This window comes from Nomia melanderi, chromosome 14 (genome assembly GCF_051020985.1).
Source record: "Nomia melanderi isolate GNS246 chromosome 14, iyNomMela1, whole genome shotgun sequence".
NCBI classification, from domain to species: Eukaryota; Metazoa; Arthropoda; class Insecta; order Hymenoptera; family Halictidae; genus Nomia; species Nomia melanderi.
In genome coordinates, this window is record NC_135012.1 from 4,139,095 (window position 1) to 4,158,689 (window position 19,595).

General features: G+C 40.7%; 4 protein-coding genes across 6 annotated transcripts; 2 read left to right on the forward strand and 2 right to left on the reverse strand.

Annotated features, from left to right (window-relative positions):
- Positions 1–22: 22 nt before the first annotated feature.
- On the reverse strand, positions 23–1,123 carry LOC116426982 (pre-mRNA-splicing factor Syf2). Its single transcript, XM_031976774.2, has 4 exons — positions 878–1,123; positions 617–757; positions 261–556; positions 23–188 (listed from the first exon to the last, which is right to left on the reverse strand). Exons 1-4 carry the CDS (start codon positions 965–967, stop codon positions 23–25), a joined length of 693 nt encoding a protein of 230 aa, XP_031832634.1. The 5' UTR covers positions 968–1,123.
- A 142-nt stretch (positions 1,124–1,265) lies between these two features.
- Positions 1,266–5,458, forward strand: LOC116426981 (uncharacterized). The gene is made up of 2 exons (XM_031976772.2): positions 1,266–1,733; positions 3,338–5,458. The coding sequence occupies exons 1-2, from the start codon at positions 1,611–1,613 to the stop codon at positions 4,385–4,387; spliced, it is 1,173 nt and encodes a 390-aa protein (XP_031832632.1). The 5' UTR covers positions 1,266–1,610; the 3' UTR covers positions 4,388–5,458.
- A 228-nt stretch (positions 5,459–5,686) lies between these two features.
- Positions 5,687–12,402, forward strand: LOC116426984 (uncharacterized). Of its 3 annotated transcripts, none has more exons than XM_031976775.2 (6): positions 5,687–5,881; positions 6,091–6,363; positions 6,459–6,558; positions 6,694–10,229; positions 10,362–10,523; positions 10,599–12,402. In XM_031976775.2, the coding sequence occupies exons 1-6, from the start codon at positions 5,843–5,845 to the stop codon at positions 10,821–10,823; spliced, it is 4,335 nt and encodes a 1,444-aa protein (XP_031832635.1). In that variant the 5' UTR covers positions 5,687–5,842; the 3' UTR covers positions 10,824–12,402. The 3 variants fall into 3 exon arrangements, with proteins under 3 accessions (XP_031832635.1, XP_031832636.1, XP_076229774.1); XM_031976776.2 differs by having other exon boundaries at positions 6,694–10,217; XM_076373659.1 differs by lacking the exon at positions 5,687–5,881 and adding an exon at positions 5,922–6,018.
- A 222-nt stretch (positions 12,403–12,624) lies between these two features.
- LOC116427030 (uncharacterized) lies at positions 12,625–18,845 on the reverse strand. The gene is made up of 4 exons (XM_031976875.2): positions 18,710–18,845; positions 17,936–18,100; positions 12,977–17,464; positions 12,625–12,870 (listed from the first exon to the last, which is right to left on the reverse strand). The coding sequence occupies exons 2-4, from the start codon at positions 18,097–18,099 to the stop codon at positions 12,831–12,833; spliced, it is 4,692 nt and encodes a 1,563-aa protein (XP_031832735.2). The 5' UTR covers position 18,100; positions 18,710–18,845; the 3' UTR covers positions 12,625–12,830.
- Positions 18,846–19,595: the final 750 nt, after the last annotated feature.

Genomic DNA, 19,595 nt, shown 5'->3' on the forward strand with positions numbered 1-19,595 from the left:
CCATTAGTGTGAAGTTCTCCCATTATATGGCTGTACCCCTTTCCAAATTCAGCTTAGTCTCTCGAGTATATTCTCCATAGAACCTCTCCAGTTTCTGGTTGAACTTGGCATTGCGTTCATTAATATAATCAATGTCCGCATCATCGTTGTGCATTCTCCTTCTGCTATACTTATCCCTCTTTGCAATTCTGCGACAAAATAATACATATTATTATATGTGTGCTACATTACATCGAACTACATAGTATTGCAATACTAACTGTTTTTCCAAGTCTTCCACCATCTTATCTACAGCCTCCTTCTTATCCTCATGAAGACCATGCAATATAGTGTTTCTATCCCCATAGAAAGCTGTTCCTAACTTGTCCTTGGCTTCATCGTATGACTCCATATTTGGTTTGATATTCTTCACTAGCCTATTATATTGACGTATAGCTGCTTGCTCATAATCTGAAAAGCCTGGATCCGGATTCTTTTTGTTCCTCTTCTTCCTTGCTATCCGCTCTGCCTCTGTTGCATCAATGTGCAATAATTTCGTTCTTTCATAGTCCTCTCCCTACAAAATACACACAGTATAAATACATATATTTTCTTAACAATATATATTATTATATACCTTCTCTTGTGCCTCCTTCCTCGCAGCTTCATCTTGCACAATCCATTCTGCTTGTCGCTTGCGGGATTCCCAATTAGAAGGCAGCTTGTTTCTCTTATCCTCTTCAACAACCTCTTTATGATTCTGTTGTCTAGCTTCATTCTACAAAAAATAACACCCTATAAGAAACATTCCCCCTAAAAACCGTTTCCACATCCAAAAGCCATAAAAAACAAATCATTTCCTAGCCTCCTATTTACTAACAAACCAACATTCTCATACCCTCTTCGCATGTAGATCCCTCAATCGCTTCATCCTCTCCGCATGCTTCTCGGCGAACGATTTCTCGCCGGAACTCGTCCCATTCTCCATCGCGAAATATTTATTCCCAAATAAATCCTACCACGAAACAAGCTTCTGTCACCCTTCGAGGTTAGAACGCAATTGTTCAGGTCACCACTTAACCGTCAGGTCATGGACGGTGACGTTTCCCGTGGAACCGTACAGATGTCACCCTGCTACGATTCATCGACGAATAAGGTGAGCTCGAGAATTGGTCCGATCGTTGTTGATCGCGGTGGTAGGGTCGCCTGAAATCGATCTTCCGCTTCCGAACGGACGGGAGCGCGATAAGCGGACCGACGAAGATTCCTAGAGCGCGGCGGTATCCGTGGGACTGACTTCGCGTCGGGGAAAAGTCGGGTGAATTTTTCGTTCCGCCGGTAGGATCAAGTGTACCGGCCGTGGTACAATCGCGAACGGCTCGGCCCGACGCACGCTTTGCCCCGCGTTTGCGCGAGCCCAAAGACGGCACAGTGAGAGACGTGACGCAGAGAATTCCTCTACGGCTGCCCGCCTGGCGCTGAGGATAGCTGCCGAGCTTTTTGAGCATTTTCCCGCGGGCTCGCGCGTCACAGGCTGCCACTAGCACCCGCGGCAAATCGAAGGGGGCAGGAAATCTTTCGCCACGCGACTCTCGCCGCGCGACTAACTTATATACTCTCCCTATACCGTTATGGAGACTCTCGAATCGAGTCGCGTGTGCCGCCTCTGCGGCAAGCAATCCGGTATCTCTATTAATATATTCGACAAGAATGAGAACCACGTGAGGAAAATCAACGCCGTTCTACCGATCATGGTACGTCATAAATCTTCAAAACTCTTCCTCTCCGTTTTGGCCACGGGCCGTTTTTTCCGCGTGCCCAACGTGTCATCTCCCGACGGCCGTGCGCGTACGCCCCCTCCTCAACCACCTTTCTCGCCAGGAATCGAGTAATTTATTTTTCGAAACGACCGTATTCGAACGCCTCTATTCCTCCACATGCTCTCGGTACACGGTTTTACAGATGCTCCTCTGTTACGGGCTGAACCCGTTGCGACAAGTGGTATTTACGTTTGTCAAAAGTGAGGTTATCATTACTTTACGCGCCAATATGCCTCATTAGCGAGTCCCACGTATTGCGTAACTTTAAAAGCGTAATCGTAGCTTTTCGTTCGCTCGTTGCGTTGGAAACGTTGAATTTTCCACTTGCCGGCGGAAGGATACGTTGATTAAAGGATCGGGCTGAAAGCGCGGGACGGTATCGATATCAACAGCTTGGATCTTGTTTCCGATAGAATGTTCCGAGTTAAAGAGGGTTGATGGTCACCTTGAAGCCATACGGAACCACTTGGAAGCTATTTACATTATTTATACCGACACTCTGATTTCCTTTTGTTAACTGTTGTTCTAGAATCATCGACGTCATTGTTTCCTGTAAAATAAAAAAGTCATCGGTATCTATGTATCAAAGACTCGAATACTCTCTAATCATTATTATCAGTCATTACACTGAATCTAATACTGATTATATTATCTAATTCGCAGAAGCTACGTTGTACATAGTAACGCTGCTTAGATTATTCGATATCTTGACCTTGGAAACGAAATGTTCTTACTGGAATGACGTAGTCACTTGTCCTCTATTAAAATCAGAATCGAATGGCTGATCTTTTTTGTAAATGTTATTTAGCTTTTTCAATCGGATAATTTAATGCTGCAGTTAATTAATGGAAGAAGACATTCACTCGCTCGACTTTTAAGTCTAATACAATTGTACTCGTTATGTATGCGTGACGTTGGATAGGACTCGGCTGACGTGTCTGTTAATCGCACGACGATTCTACTTATTTAAACCACGTGTACGAGACAGGTTTTAGGAACTTAATATTCAACAACGTTATCGTATTTTTTTCATTCGAATTGATTGTCTTGCAATTTCGAAAGTATCTCGTGTAACATTCAATTTCTAACAACACATCTCACGTCCCCGTGATTTCACGGTGAAAAAATCACATCCTCCCCCCAACCTTTCACGCACCGTCGCGACACGCTCAGCATCCCCACCCCTTGTCATCAGCGTCTCCCGATCATGATCCTTGCCGGATAAAATATCTGAAACAGTAAGTAGCAAACGGTCTGCTTTAAAATGAAGATCTCTCAATAGAAATCTCTCATTTATCGCAGTCAATGTTCCAAGCAATGTTGCTGGGAGGATACTCGGAATATTTGAATTAAACCTGAAAATAAATAGACTTTCACAAACGGTCACGATTTCTCGTGTAACGTTTCCCCGTGATATTTTATCGTCGAAAAATATTCTTCGGACTAGACTCGAAGTAAAAAATTCAAGTATCCATATTTCATCGATCCTGTGGAGACCATGTGGATGAAATATTCTATCGATCACGTATCATCCATAGGTGCACGAGATGGATCTACTGCCGAAACACATGTGCCATCGATGCAGCTACAAGCTGGAGGAGTTCCACAAGTTCTACGTGGACTGCCTGAAAACGGACACGGACCTGAAGAGCCAGCTGTCGTGGATGGGGAAGAATGATCCTTTGAAGCGGGTCGGCATACCGATGGTGCACATCGAGAACATCAAGACCAAGATCGAGCCGCCGGACTACGACGCGTACGACATGGCCCCCATGGTGGGCAACATGAGCTACATAAACTCCATGAGCCCGATGGCCTTCGAGCCGGAGGACATCTCGTACGCCGCGTACAGATGTAGGTGTTGCTGTGATAAAATGGACCAAAGTAACCGGACTATACCGACGAGCTATCAGACCACCACCGCGGTGCCTCGTTGCAACCGGCTGAGCAACGTGGAACCGGAAATCAACGAGCACGTTAATGTCTCCCAGTCGCCGAGAAGGAATCCCCTAACCGATGAGAAGTACAGAGAGCGGTCAACCGTGTTGACGCAGGTGGATGGGAACTGTAGGTTACAGAAAGCGCATCCTAATCATTCGAGCCTAACAGAGAATATTAAGAGCGCGGGCGTTGTTAAGAAAGACAAGACAAAGAACGCGATTGTACGTAATCTAAGACCTAGAAAGACTTTCGTGAACTATGTAGGGGCTAGAAAGAAATCAACGTTGTCGCAGTTGAAGGTTGCGGAATTGAACGGAGTAACGTTGCATACGCAACCGAAGCTGGAGATAGATGAGATCAAAGTGGAGAAGTTCGAGGATTTCGGGGGTCGCGTCCTCAGGCCCAGGAAGGGGACGATTGATTACACAGAATCGAAAAGGAAGTATTCGAGATCCTTGATTAGAAACCAAAGACCACGAATGGAAGAGGTTCACGCGGGCAAAGTCCGGAATATCGTGAATAAACTGAACTCGTCATCGGAGAACATGTTGCCTGCTACTCTAAATACTATTAAACACTACTGCGAGGTGTGCAATACGAAATTCCTTAACAAAGAATTGTTTAAGCTACACGTATGCTATCCTTGAACCGCGACCGATGTGATCAAATAGAGATATATTTTTACTCGTGCAGATTATAAGAATATTTTGATGAGATGATAAGGTTCGCGTTGCTTTTGATCTATTGGCATGACGTTACTCGAGGTAATAGGGATGTATCGAAACATGGGACCCCGATGGAAAGTACTCCACATCACTGTTGTCGTGCGAAAAAACCATAGACCAGCGAAAATTATGTACCTTTAGGATGTATTTTGATAACGAACCGTAGAAAACATTAATGATGTAGTATTTTGTTATTTTTATGAACAAAGATGTACACATACGAGAGATTGTCAGATATTCATATAAAATGTTACGGCGGATGTTTCAGATGTATACGTTTAAGGAGTTTATGTACAGTCACTCAGAAACTCTGCATATGACCCATAAGTTTGCGGTATTCGAGAAATTATTGTCTACTATGATCAATTGCGGAAGTTAAATCAATGACTTCATCCCCTGAGAATATTTACAGTTTTGATCTTATTAGCATGGATAAAAAAGAAATGTTTACTTTGAATATGTATAGCGAATTCATGGGTTTTATGTAAATATCCGTGACTACAAAATAAAGATTCACGAAACGCCTTCAGAGTTTAATAGATATATTCATATTATTATTATATACACAAATATAAATATATATTAATATAAGCATGTATAAATATATATTTATATTTTATGAAATGTAAAAAAAAATATAGATTCATATACAAATATTGTGATATGCAGGTGTTCCGCGTGTATAGTTTACAGTCATTCTGCACACCACCCTTCCACGAAAATAGAATTAATTGCTTTTACCTCGAATGATTTATTTTTTCCTTCTAAAGAAAGTGTATCTACGATATTTATGATATGTAAGCGGGTTTGTGCAAAATGGTTATTATTGGTGTTCTGTGCATTCTAATCTGAATTGTTATGAAACTTAAATTCTATAAGATATTGTTATCGCTTGCTAAACGCACTCGATTTTTCTTGTGCACCTATTATAAATTTAAAAAAAAATGTTCTTTAAGATTAATTATTAATTTCTCAAATAAAAGGATATAAATAAACTACAATTACAAAATAAAAAGTAATATTTTCCATTAACGAAAACGTCTGGTACTTAAATCAATGAAAAAAATATTTCTTTATTTTATGTGTCCAGAAAAATTGGAACTGTTTTATTTTTATTAACACTAAATTGATAGATGAATTTATTTGTAATTCGTTAACAACCTCATTGCACATTGTTGTTTCGTAATTTATTTATTTTGTGCAAGGGTGTTAAATATTGGGGTACGTTACTGGACAGGTGAGGTCGCTGGGAAGCGACCATCGAGCGAATTAAAACTGACAAACAAACAAAAAGTACGGCAAATGTCAAACGATTTTGAAAAGATGATTGATTACGTTAATTATAGTGGCCAAAAGTTGTGTCAGTAAAAAATCCGAATGTCTTCTAATTCGAAAAAGTCCCCTCGATTCGAGGATGTAAGTAACATCGATTGTTATACAACTTTTACTTTAACCTGTTCGCATTTGCAAAGCACATCTGACGCCGTTGTTTTCTTGTATCGGTTTTCTTTTATATTACGATTTTTGAAAGAATTGTTTTCTATTAGAAAACGGTAATGATAACTACGGTTTCTATTTTCTTATAGTATTCAATTTCGTGCGCAATTAATATAATTTTTGTGTAGCTAATATCAACTGAAGATGATACCTTGGGCTCTTCCATAAGTCTTAGTGTAGGTGAAAATTCAATTAGAATAAAAGAAAAACCCAAGGTGAATAAAGATGCAGCACCAAGCGAGAAAAGTGAGAAAGAGAAATGGTGGCTGAAAAAACCAGATAATAGATTCGAGGTCTCCAATGCTATTCAGATAGAAGTAAAAGTGAAACAGACTCCATCCCCTTCGCCGGATATTAGTTCTTCAATGAAAGAATTTCTGGAGAAGGAAAAAATGTGCAAAGTAATTTAAAATATTATTTACAAGTGATGTAATAACCATTATATATAATACATTACTTTAATGTATTTTGTCGCATATTATTATGTTTTATATAGGCCATACATAGATATGAAATAGAAGCAAAGGATAAAGATGACACCTTGTGTGATATTTTAGCTTCCGCAGCTTTTGACAAATATCCATCTGATTTTGAGAGTAAGTCTAACATATGTACATTGATGTGAATTGAAAAGATTAGACATATTAATCTGATTTTTTTAGCTGCTCCCAGTGTTTCGTATAGTCTCTAATAAACAAAAACATTAGAATAAACAACGTTTTTTTGTGCAGATGCGACCGATGAAGATATAGGTAGTATCCTAGAGGAAATGAGTAAGATAGCTGGAGCTCTCAGTCCAAATTCTGCTCCAGATCATACGAAATCTAGGAACTCTTCCAAGAATCCCACAGAGGAAGAGAAATCTGTAGAAGAGTTGCTCGAAGAAGCTGAAAAACTTGTAAGGAAAAATAGTAGTAGTTTATCCAAGAGCGGATCAAAAACTGATACTTTAGTACCTGAAAATATTCCTGAAGATGCAGAGGGTCTTAACAGAGTTAGGCAATTGGAAGCTGATATCTTTCAAATGATAGAAGAGGAGGTGCATAAAGAAACAGAGAAAATTAAAAAAAGTCCGAAAAGCGAGAAGAAAAGGGAACACAGTCCTGGGTTCGAAGTCATATATGAAAATGTGAACAGTTTAAGAGCACCAAAAACATTGGAGCTTCAGAGAAGAAAATTTGAAGAACAGAAGGTAGAAGTATCAAGTAGTTCTGATTTGGATGATCCAATTGAAAGGCATTCTAAGTCAGAGGAACTAAAGAGCATAAGGAAAATGGAATCAGACAAGGATAATCTACAGAAGGAGATTATCGATGTAGATAAAGACTTCTTTGAAGATTTATTAAAGAAATCTAAAGAGAGAGCTGAAGGAGGGATGTCAGGCAGTTCAAGCTTTGGGCAAGAAGACTTCTCACATTTTTTAAAGCTTTTGCAAGGTCAGGCCGATAAAAAGGAACAAGAATCAAACAATCTCACAGATTCTTTTCGTTTACAAACTGCTGCTGAAAAACCAACTGTTGCTGAACAGAATTCCGAAAATGATAAGAGTCCTGATTTTCCTGAGAAGGAAATTTCTGATATATTACAGAAAGAATTACCTCAAATTAGAGATTCGAAATTTGAACATGAAATTACAGAAACAGACTCTAGTGTAGGGGCAGATGAACATAAATCATTGCAAAGCAATAGTAGTAGCGGTAAAAGTGAGATGAAAGTATCTGTCAAAAAGGATCAGCCATCTCCGAAGCAACTTGCAACAACAGCAGATACCAAGAAAGAAGAACTGTTCATTGTTGGTCTGACGCCAAGATTGGAACTGTTTGCAGATGCGATCCCTAAATTATTGGCTGAGAAGACAATCGAGAGCGCAAAGAAACAGAATGAAGTTTCGGAAGATGCGAAACCGGACGTTCCTAAGACTATATTAAGGCCCGAAGTTAAAACTAATGTAAACGCAACGACAAGTCAACGTAGCAATATAGAACGTAAAACTAATCAGCCAGCTAGTGCGTCAAGTGTTAAGTCACAGAAAAAGGAAATCAGGTTCTCTAAATCTAAAAGTTATGATCAGATTTGTAAGCCACCGTTTAGAACTTCTGTTGAAAATTTAAAGACAGCTAAATCTATAGATCCCCCGAAGAAATCTGCTGTAACCAATACCGCGATCAGAAGATCACCAACATTAAAGCCAAAATTGCAACCTACAGTGAAACGAATTACAAAAGTCACCCCAAAGCCCAAGGTTTCTCCAAAGCCAAACAAGGACCCTGTTAAGACTGGTTCAACTCTTTCTTTGTCTTCCATGTATAAGGGGTACTCCGCTAGATCACCGGACACTTATTCAAAGGTTACAATGGCTGGCGGTGACAACAAGCTGAATACAACGAAACAAAATTGGGAAATGTTGTTTCGCGAAGAGAAACATAAAAATAATCTCCTAAAACAACAGCTAGAGTCTGAAGCAAAAATGTACAAAAGCCAAATGGACAACATGCGTATATCTTTTGAAGAGGAACTGTTTGCCTTGAAGAAGCAGAACATAGTCCTAAAAGCAAAAGTAGATGAACTTTCGTTGAACGAAAAACGTCCGGAACCTCAGCTTAAGAAAGACACGAAGATTATGTTTTTGGAGAAAGAATTAGAGAAACAGGAAAAATTAATTCGCGGATATGAGACTGAGAATAAGAAGTTGATACAAGATTTAAAACGATTTCAAGAAGAAATCAAGCACCTGCAAAAGCAGAAGAGTACAGCATTTGAATCAAGTAAGAGACAAGAGCTTGAGGACAAGGTTAAAGACCTCGAAGAAGAGGCTCTAAAATTGAATCTAGAAGTTTCTGAGATTCGGGAGAAAAATGCGGATTATGCATTAAAGAACGAAGACTTGAGTCAGCAGAATAGTTTGTTGAACGATGAGTTGGAGATGTTTAAAGAGCAGTTGAAGACGAAGAACGATTTTATCACTGATAGACTACAAGCTATGACGACAGCGGAGCTCGAATTGAAGAAACAAGTAGAGGACTTGTCGGTGAAATTAAGTTCTAAGACAGAACAATTACGGATAGTAAAATTAGAGTTTGAGAAGCTCCAACAAAATGTATTGCCACTGGAGAAAGAGTTGCTGGAACTGAGAGTAAAGGAAGGTCTTTTACAAGAGAAGTTACATGTATCCAAGAGTCACGTAGAACGTGAGAAGCAGTTGTCACAGAAGTTGAAAGATCAGGTGATCTTGGATAGTAAGAAAATCACAGACTTGAACAGGCAAGTGCGCGAAATGGAACGAATACTTAAAAGAAAGAATCCTGATTCAGTTTCCGCTCTTATACTGACTGCTAATTCGGAACAAGACAAGGTCGGAGCTGAAAAGTTGAAGTTGTTGGAGGATAGAATAGCAAGTTTAGAAAAGGAAATCAAGGTGAAGGATGACTTAGCGCAACAGAAATTGATAGAATTCCAGAAGAAGTTCTCTGACATGAAAGAGAAATACACCACACAGATAATGGAGCTGGAGGAAAAACTGTTGGATGCTAATATCAAGGAACGTAAAGTATACAACGATATGTTTACTCAGACAGTGTCAAAACTTGTCGAAAATAAAAGTGTAGAAACCATTAGGAGAGAAGAGAGGGCTGGGTCTTTCGAGAAGGAAGACAAAAAGGAGCAAAAGCCACAGGCTAAAGTAAATTTGAAATCTCAGAATCCTAAGGAAGATGCTCATCTCTTGGCCACTATAAGGGGATTGAAGCTGGAACTATCAAACAAGGATAAAACGATGTCTAAAGTCACCAAAGAGTTTCAGGAGTTACAGAAAACGAATAAGAGGTTACAGAAGGAGAGGGAGAAACTGTTGAATGACAGGAGAGCTATCAAGGCTATTGACTTTGAGAAAATGAATCGTGCTATGGTGTCTTCTGATTCAAAGTTGTTGAGCCTGCGATCTACAGAGGGAAATGACCAAAATTCAAATGTCTACCAAAACGGACACACAAATGAAACGAACAGTCAAAGATTGACTTCATCTATACAAAAGTTTTACGATCCTCTGCAATACACTGAGAATGGAGACAATAATCTAGTGAAGAGGCTCACCGACGAGAACGATATCTTAAAGGAAGAACTAAGCAAAATGAACAAAGACTTTATGGCTCTGAAAAATAAACGACTGCACGACTTGAATCTCTTACAAGAAGAGCACGAACGCGAGATGGCTACCTTACTGAAAGAGTACAGTGTCAAAGTTGGAGATTCTAAAGTGGTAAAGTTACAGGTCTGTAGTATTACGTGCAGTATTAACTTGTTATCTTTCATTTGTACATTTTTATTCATTCCTAAATGCTTGCACGTAGTACACTCTCTCAATGAACAGTTAATGATGGTAGTCGTTTGTATTTTTTAACAGAGTCAGATAAATACGCAAGTGGCTGTGATTTCTCATTTAAAGCAACAAATTGAGAAGCTGCGGGACTACAAAGAGCAAGTGGTTGTCCTGAAGGCTGAACGAGAACACTTGGAGAACAAAGTGAAGACATTAAATGAAAAAGTCAACTACTTATCAACACCGGTAAGGGGTTTAAAAGTTTCACAAACTGTTTATCATGAAGTATTATTTTTATTTATTAATCTGTTTGTATTTTAGGGAACAGAACAGCTACAATTACTGCAGGATAAGATAACCATACTTCAGCAACGACACGAGAGCAGGGAAATGACTTTGCAGAGTTTAGTGCGCGATTTGCTTCGGAATCGAACGCAGTGCAAGGACTGCAAGAACGAGAAAGGGAAAAATCGACAGTTATGCTACTTCAGGCAAGAACTGGATCACATTCTTGGAATGCTCCAAGAGATCACCGACGTCCATTGACTCCGTGACCCTCTGGTAGATTAGGGTGAAACCTGGTGCTCACGTAATATCGAGAAAAATGTACATAGAACTCCTCAAAGGAAACAATTTTTCTCGATTCATTATTGGGCATTGTGATAATTTGTATTGTTACAGTGTGGAACCGAAGGTTTTGCTAGAAGACGTTATAGTTCTATTGTTAGGTACTTTATATAAACACAAACGAGGTATAGGGTATCTTCAATGTCCAGTGTATGTATACGAGGATCTCTGAAAACTTCATTGCCGTCATTAACTCGGATTAGAAATAAGATTACGATGCTATTAATGGTAGTGCAATCTTGTCAGGTGTAAAGGAGAATTCTAGTTCCCGTATGAAGTTCATCGTATGCCTCGTCTGTGGTGGAAAAAGTGAATAGGGTGCGCAGCCAAAAAAAAGTCGGGTCGGTGTTCTTTTTTTTACCGGCCCTTTTAAGGTGGCGACTATTTAACTGTTCAAGATCATTCTCGCAATATCTTTAGTTGTTATTAGCGTATGGAATAGCAGACCAGTGAAATCATATCGATCCTGGGAAAACTCGCGCGTAACGATCGACTGGGATCACTGCCAAAGATATTTAAACAAACAGAAAGAATACGAAGGAAACGAACAAATGACGATGTTACTGCTTTTTTTATCGTAACTTCTCGTCGACATTCCTTCTTGCCATTGTGTGCGTGCAGAACGCCTGGACTACGTCCATATTTGGAAGTATAATAAAAACGAAAAAAAGAGAAAAAGAGAAAAGAAAACGAACAAAACTATGGATATTCATATATCAAATTGACATAGAAAATATTTTGATCTATATTTACTGAAAACAGACTTTTTATTTATCTAATGACTAGTAAGACTACAGAGGCGTGTTGAACAGGACTGCTTCCGAATCGGAACAATAGCTTTAGTCCGATGATTATCGTTAAGACTATTTCGGCGGAGCGTATTTGCCATATACGAGTATAGTTGGAAGCAGGATCAAAACGAGATATCTTCCAGAGCCGCGTAGAACGTTAGTTTTTTACATGAGGCTTTTTTAGTAGATCACGCTGTATATAAGCGTCATCTTCGATTGTTTCAACAATCATCGTATTTATTTTCTATTTACACGGGGTGTCCCCAATTCGCTGCCACGAGATCATCGAATTCAGGACACGTCGCGTACAACATTCATTCTATTCGCCATCAACGAAGTCATTTGTACACCCGAGTCGTCCAGTTGTATATCTATTTAGTACACGTTAAGGGTATTCGTTATTAAACTGTATTCGCACCCCACGGAGCACAGCGCATATCGCACAAATCGGCGTGTCTTGTGTGTATTGTCATTTGAATGTTCTCTCGTTAAAAAAAATGTGATTGTTATTTATAAAAGACAGTCAATTGTTTTCCGATTGTTTCACTTGTTCTTTTATCAGATCATTGTACTCACGACTGCTCGCAAGAGAATAACAGTTTACTTCAAGACTGGATGTGTATGTCAAAATCACCCACCACTCGTTCTTTTATAATTATTTTTAAGCTGAATCGCCACGATGTACAAACCCACTGAGATTGAAACTTTAATAAATTACTTTTTTCTTCTCTTTACCATTCCACTGTCTAACTTAGTTATTCTAGACTCATCCGACTGTTAGTGCAACGTTTCAGTATTTTCTTCTTAAACATTTGATTTTATCTCATGGCTAAACATGAAACATTTCAAGCGAGCATCTCCGAGAAACTCAAAGTTAAGTCTATGTAGGCTGGTTCAAGTATAAAAAGTAACAGTGTATGTCATTTTGATCTGAACAATTTATTGAGGCAAAATATATTTTTCTAGGTACAGGCGATACATTTCTGTCTACGTCGAATACAGTAGCTGTACATTAATATACAGATTCAAGACAACTGCAAGTACAACACTTGGAACTATTATTACACTAGAACAACGACTAGAAGCGGATGCTGGAAGTAACGGATCGTTGTTTCCCCATGAAGAGTGGACTCGTTTACCATAGAATGAAGCGTGGGACTGGTCTCCCGATATTGCTGTAACACACATCGCATAATGTTAATGTAAGAACTTACAAGTCGATACTCGAGAAATTATTAAACAGTGATTACACTATCATCAGTTTTGCGTGCAATTGCTTACCTAATAAGGGATTGTTTTCCATGGAAGATGGATAGTCCGTAGATAGCACAAAGACCGATTACAATTGCCTGGCGTAGAATTTCGAGTGTCGTGTCGTTGTTCATGAAATATCCTTTCAGGACGCTTAGACCATTTGACATTTTTAACCTAGAGGAAGTGCCATCGAAACGGTCTGACAGTCTGTCAGAGGTTCTAAGGTCATGGGAGGATTTAAGAAGTTGCCGAAGAGAGTCCATCAAGTGTTTCCTTGATTCGTGGATGTTCAGATCTAACAGGCGAGATCGTGTGACATCGTTCAAGGATTTTCTAGAAGATATCAGTCTTTGTCTCCGTTGAATGTCGTTGGAAAGATCGTTAGTGCGCTGCGATCGATCAACATTGATTCTTCGTTGCAGGTGTCGTCTAGAGTCTAAGTTTCGCTCGGATATTTCTGAGAGACGGCGGTCGTTTCTGATTTCCTCGCGATTTGCAGACTCCAAAGATCTAGAAACTCTTCTAAAATCTACAGTTGCTCGACGTTCAGATTTACGATCGCTGGAGAGATACCTAATACGTCGATCAGAGTTGCGTTCAGAAGCTTCAGACAACCTGGTGGAAGGAACACGTGATTCGCGGGCTAAGTTCAGTGGATTCGATCTTTCTCGTCGCTCTATGTTAAGTGTAGAACGTTCTTGCAAACGACGATCGGTATTAGCTTCTCGGCGATCAAGGGAGTTAAGAGATCTGGAGAATGTTCTTGAGTTCGCAAGTGATCGACGTTCCAATCTTCTGCCAGTTTTGATTTCCCTGCGGTTTAAGTTATTGTCATTTGATTTCCTTTCAGAAGATCTCCTGGAATCGATCACTTCACGGCGTTCGGATCGTCGATCAGCCGATAGGTCCCTAACACGTCGTTCCAAGTCGTATCTCGAATTTTCAGGTGTCCTAGAGATGTCAATCCTTGCTTGGCGGGCTACTGTCAATCGTCTGGGTTCTTCTCGGCGTTCCAAATTGTTGATTCTAGATCGATCAGTCCTAATATCTTGGCGAAGGGCCCTGGAAGCAAGAATTTCCCTGCGTTCAGATCGTCGATCAGCCGATAGGTCCCTAACACGTCGTTCCAAGTCGTATCTCGAATTTTCAGATGTCCTAGAGATGTCAATCCTTGCTTGGCGGGCTACTGTCAATCGTCTGGGTTCTTCTCGGCGTTCCAAATTGTTGATTCTAGATCGGTCAGTCCTAATGTCTTGGCGAAGGGCCCTAGAAGCAAGAATTTCCCTGCGTTCAGATCGTCGATCAGTCGATAGGTCCCTAACACGTCGTTCCAAGTCGTGTCTCGATTTTTCAGGTGTCCTAGAGGTGTCAATCCTTGCTTGGCGGGCTACTGTCAATCGTCTGGGTTCTTCTCGGCGTTCCAAATTGTTGATTCTAGATCGGTCAGTCCTAATATCTTGGCGAAGGGCCCTGGAAGCAAGAATTTCCCTGCGTTCAGATCGTCGATCAGCCGATAGGTCCCTAACACGTCGTTCCAAGTCGCGTCTCGAATTTTCAGGTGTCCTAGAGATATCAATCCTTGCTTGGCGAGTTAAAACCAGTCGTCTGGGTTCTTCTCGGCGTTCCAAATTATTGATTCTAGATCGGTCAGTCCTAATCTCTTGGCGAAGACCCCTGGAAGCAAGAATTTCCCTGCGTTCAGATCGTCTGTCACTGGATAGATCCCTAACACGTCGCTCTGAGTCGCGTCTAGAAGCTTCAGGTGTCCTCGAAGAATCAATTCTTGCTTGGCGGGCTATTGTCAATCGTCTGGGTTCTTCTCGGCGTTCCAAACTGTTGATTCTAGATCGGTCAGTTTTAATATCTTGGCGAAGGGCCCTAGAAGCAAGAATTTCTCTGCGTTCAGATCGTCGGTCGTTGGATAGGTCCCTAACACGTCGTTCCAAGTGGCGTTTAGAAGCTTCAGGTGTCCTAGAGGTATCAATCCTTGCTTGTCGTGCTAGCATCAATCGTCTAGGTTCTTCTCGGCGTTCCAAACTGTTTGTCCTAGATCGGTCAGTCCTAATGTCTTGACGAAGGGTTGGTGAAGCAACAATTTCTCTACGTTCAGATCGTCGGTCGTTGGATAGGTCCCTAACACGTCGTTCCAAGTCGCGTCTCGAATTTTCAGGTGTCCTAGAGGTGTCAATCCTTGATTGGCGGGCTACTGTCAATCGTCTGGATTCTTCTCGGCGTTCCAAACTGTTTGTCCTAGATCGGTCAATTCTAATGTCTTGACGAAGGGTTGGGGAAGCAACAATTTCTCTACGTTCAGATCGTCGGTCGTTGGACAGGTCCCTAACACGTCGTTCCAAATGGCGTTTAGAAGCTTCAGGTGTCCTAGAGGTATCAATCCTTGCTTGGCGAGCTACCACTGATCTTCTGGATTCTCGGCGTTCCAAATTGTTCATCCTGGATCTATCAGTCCTAACTTCATCGCGATTTTGACGGTCAAGAGCCCTGGATTCCACAGTTACCCTGCGATCAGATCGTCGATCAGCGGATAGATCCCCAACACGTCGCTCCAAGTCACGTTTAGAAGCTTCAGGTGTCCTAGAGGTGTCAATCCTTGCTTGCCGACCTACCACCAATCGTCTGGATTTTTCTCGCCGTTCCAAATTGTTCATCCTAGATCTATCAGTCCTTATTTCATGGCGATTTTCACGTTCAAGAGCCCTGGAATCAACAATTTCTCTGCGTTCAGTTCGTCGGTCACTGGATAGATCCCTAACACGTCGTTCCAAATCACGTTTAGAAGCTTCAGGTGTTCTAGAGATGTCAATCCTTGCTTGGCGGGCTACTGTCGATCGTCTGGGTTCTTCTCGGCGTTCCAAATTGTTTATCCTAGATCTATCAGTCCTAATTTCATCGCGATTTTGACGTTCAAGAGCCCTGGATTCCACAGTTACCTTGCGATCAGATCGTCGATCAGCGGATAGATCCCTAACACGTCGCTCTGAATCACGTCTAGTAGCTTCAGGTGTCCTCGATGAATCAATCCTTGGTTGTCGTGCTAGCATCAATCGTCTGGGTTCTTCTCGGCGTTCCAAACCGTTTATCCTAGATCGGTCAGTCCTAATATCTTGTCGAAGGGTCCTCGAAGCAACAATTTCTCTGCGTTCAGATCGTCGATCAGCCGATAGATTCCTAACACGTCGATCCAAGTCACGCTTAACGTTTTCAGAAGACCTAGCCAAACGTGCTCTGGAAAATCGGTTCATCCTCTCTCTACGTTCCAAGTTATCCATCCTAGATTGTTCCAATGACCTTGCCATAGAAGATTCTCGCCTGTCATCTGATCTAGAATCCACTCTACGATCCAATCTACCGATCCTCTCCCTTCGTTCACTTCCTTCTCGTCTCTCCGATCTCACAGAGTTGCGATCAGTATCCAATCTAGAATCCAATCGTCTCGTCGATGACTGCAAACGGTTGCAAGAGCCAGTGGTCCTCAGAGAACGGTCAATCCTTTCGCGTCGAGAATCGGTAGATCTGCGGTCGAGTCGTTCTCGAGAATCCAGCGCATTCCTTTCACGACGTTCTTCCAAGCTTATCGATCTTTTCAGCAGCCTTCTACTAGAATCATCATTTTCCATGTGCGAGCTCTGGTGATCCAGTGATCGAGAATATTGTTTATCGATGCGGGAGTTTCTCGTAGTCCTGTCCAAAGCGCGAGACCGAGAGTCGGAAGACTTAGAAACGTCGATCCTTCGAGCAGATCGTCTATCCTCGTCTCTCGAAGCAGCAGGATTTCGTCTTTCGTCCAAAATCGATCGAACATCTCGGCGATCTTCTTCGGAAGCCGATCGAACTTGATACACATTCCTCAGCGATCGAGCAGATGATCTACGGTCTTCGTTGCGTCTGTCCGCGCGATTTACCAAGTTCCTTCGCCGATCTTCGCGAATGACCTCTCGTTTCAGATTAACTCGACGTTCGAAATCCAGTTCCCGGCGATCCAACGATCGAGTCCTGCGTTCTTGAAGTCTTCGTCGTTCCCTGGAGTCGGATCTACGATCTCTAGCATCGAGTCGATCGTTCGAACGTTCCCGTTCCGAAATCCTGCGCGCAAGAGCCTCTCGGTTTTCTCGTTGGTCGACAACCGATCTTCGTTCGGCGCTGCGAGATCTGCGGTCCAGAGATCGAGCGGTGGAACGAGCCAGGTTCGAGGATCTAGAAAGTCGGTTGGAATCGGTTGAACGTCGCATGGATTCTTGACTTCTGGTCCCGAGCCTGGAATCGGTTGCTTCTCGATCGATCAGTCTACTCGCGATCCTGGAGTCTATTCTTGATCGTAGTCGCGACTGGGAACTGCGATCTAAGCTCCTTGATCGGGAAGACCTCGGAGTATCCGGTAGAAGACTAACTCTGCTCGCTGCAGTCTCTACCGATATCCTTGGCGCTGTGGTCTGATCGTCGAGGGTGGAGTAGGAAGGCACCGTGGTGAAGGGGTTCAAGTTTGGACAGGCGTCGACCCTAAAATGGAGATTCTGATTAGAAAGTTGATTAGTGGATGAGTTGTTATGTAAAAGGAAGTCTGCACAGTCATGGGCTATTGCTAGGAGATGTGGCAAAGTTTGTAATAAAAAATTAATGTTCATACTATAATATCTACAAATGACTTCATATTGTAACAGTACAAATGCAGTGAAGTGTAATTTTGTAATAGAGTTATTATTTAAAACGTGTCTATATTATTATATCTATTAAAAGATAGTTGTTAGGATGTATTACTTGCTAATCCAATATTCAGTAATGCAAATACTTATCATTTGTTATTTTCAGATTAATTTCAAGAGAATAGAGAATCTATGAATGATTTGAAGAAATAAGTGACTATGTTTGCAAGATTGATTGCAATGCTGCTTGTAAGTATTATTTTACGTTGTTTCTTTATGCTTTTTGAAGTACAATTAGAAACATTGATCATTGTTGATAGTGTCTTACTCATGAGGAGCTTGGTGTTTCAGTTCCGGTCCTGCCAGGCTTCCAGCATGGCCTTCCTTGTCTCTGGAGATCAACCCTAAAGTTAGACAAGCTAGGGAGACTATCAGAAGACCGATATACTCCCAAGCCTTTACTGGCAGCGCGACGTGTCTCGTGCGCCGCATCCTGGATATAAAATGGGAAGTTAGATACTAAGAACTTTGTCCATATTCATATAGAATATTCTTTAAATGCATGGACAATATTTGAAACATTAAGAAACAGTTTCTTGAGTCTTTTAAATATCTTGGCTTTAGAAGTTATAAATATTGAATACTTTATATGAATATCTTTCCAAGGAACAATGTGTTAGAGTATTTTGTATGATTGTTATAATTTTTCCTTTGATACTTTTATGTCTTCAAATGCATGGATAATATTTGAAACATTAGAAAACAGTTTCTTGAGTCTTAAGAAGCTTGATGTGTGGAGTTATAGATATTGAATACTTTATATGAACATCTTTCCAACAACAATGTGTTAAAGTAATCTGTATGATTGTTATAATTTTTCCTTTGATATTTCTATGCCTTTAAATGCGTGGACAATATTTGAAACATTAGAAAATAGTTTCTTGAGTCTTTTAAGAATCTTGGCTTGAGGAGTTATAGATAGTAAATACTTTATACGAATATCTTTCTAAGAAACAATGTGTTCGAGTATTCTGTATGATTGTTATAATTTTCCCTTTGATATTTCTATGTCTTATGAATTGTTCCTTGATTTTTTACTTACTTATCTGCCGTCCCCACTGATGTAGTTGGTTTTTTCGTAGGACAGTTTCACCGTTGTGAGAGACTTCAACGCTTGGAGGATGCGTGTTACTCCTTGGAGCTCCGGAGAGCTGCTGATGCTCCTAGCCCCAAGGAATCGAGCTTTTATACTCGCTGAGATCTCTCGCAATTTGATAGAAGTTCAATTCACTGCTTATCAGCGGCGACCACATGGGACCCCGTGCTCCGATACGTGAAAATTATCGAGAATGAAATCGAGTCTGCCCATATACTGAGGGAAACTACTGCAAACGCCTTCGTAATCGGTTAACCATCCAGAAAATTGCGACCTCGGACACCTGTGAGGCTGCTGATATGTCGGTTACCCGGTTGGCGCGTGGGCGAACCTCTGAAGGATCGTTGAATCGATCCGAGAACAATCTGGACAGTGGAATATGTTTTATAACTAATTAAAAAATATTGACAAAAAGAATAATACAATTGGAATATCTTTTATAACTAATTGGAAAGCAATTTTATTACTCCTTTTATTATAGTACTTAATAACATTTTCTTCATTCTGAATAATTACTTTATAAATAGAAATTAATAATCAGTTCATAAGAATCTATATAGAGATGTATTATAATTATTTTTCACACTTATTGTAACCATGTTATTTATACGAATAAATATCGCTTTACTCTATGTGCTTTGAAATTATTTCTATTTCCCCCGCCTTTAAATATTATATTTTAAAAGTAGAACAATAACAAGTATATATTTCATTTATCTTTATTGTACAATTAATGTCAATTACCCTAAAAACATTAAAAACACTAACTAAACCATGAAGATATGAAAGCAGAAAATGACGAAGTTGCAGCAATGATTATGGTATCTCTTAA

Bases quoted from the DNA above. Each gene is read 5' to 3' on its own strand.
- LOC116427030 (XM_031976875.2), bottom strand. From the start codon at position 18,099: ATGCGGCGCACGAGACACGTCGCGCTGCCAGTAAAGGCTTGGGAGTAT. The intron at 17,465-17,935 runs GTAAGACACTAT...TCTCCATTTTAG, and splicing joins AAACACCAAGCTCCTCATGA to GGTCGACGCCTGTCCAAACT. The intron at 12,871-12,976 runs GTAAGCAATTGC...TGTGTGTTACAG, and splicing joins GGAAAACAATCCCTTATTAG to CAATATCGGGAGACCAGTCC.
- LOC116426981 (XM_031976772.2), top strand. From the start codon at position 1,611: ATGGAGACTCTCGAATCGAGTCGCGTGTGCCGCCTCTGCGGCAAGCAA. The intron at 1,734-3,337 runs GTACGTCATAAA...TATCATCCATAG, and splicing joins ACGCCGTTCTACCGATCATG to GTGCACGAGATGGATCTACT.
- LOC116426984 (XM_031976775.2), top strand. From the start codon at position 5,843: ATGTCTTCTAATTCGAAAAAGTCCCCTCGATTCGAGGAT. The intron at 6,559-6,693 runs GTAAGTCTAACA...TTTTTTGTGCAG, and splicing joins ATATCCATCTGATTTTGAGA to ATGCGACCGATGAAGATATA. The intron at 10,524-10,598 runs GTAAGGGGTTTA...TTTGTATTTTAG, and splicing joins TCAACTACTTATCAACACCG to GGAACAGAACAGCTACAATT.
- LOC116426982 (XM_031976774.2), bottom strand. From the start codon at position 967: ATGGAGAATGGGACGAGTTCCGGCGAGAAATCGTTCGCCGAGAAGCAT. The intron at 758-877 runs GTATGAGAATGT...TATTTTTTGTAG, and splicing joins GGGATCTACATGCGAAGAGG to AATGAAGCTAGACAACAGAA. The intron at 189-260 runs GTTAGTATTGCA...ATTTTGTCGCAG, and splicing joins GTGGAAGACTTGGAAAAACA to AATTGCAAAGAGGGATAAGT.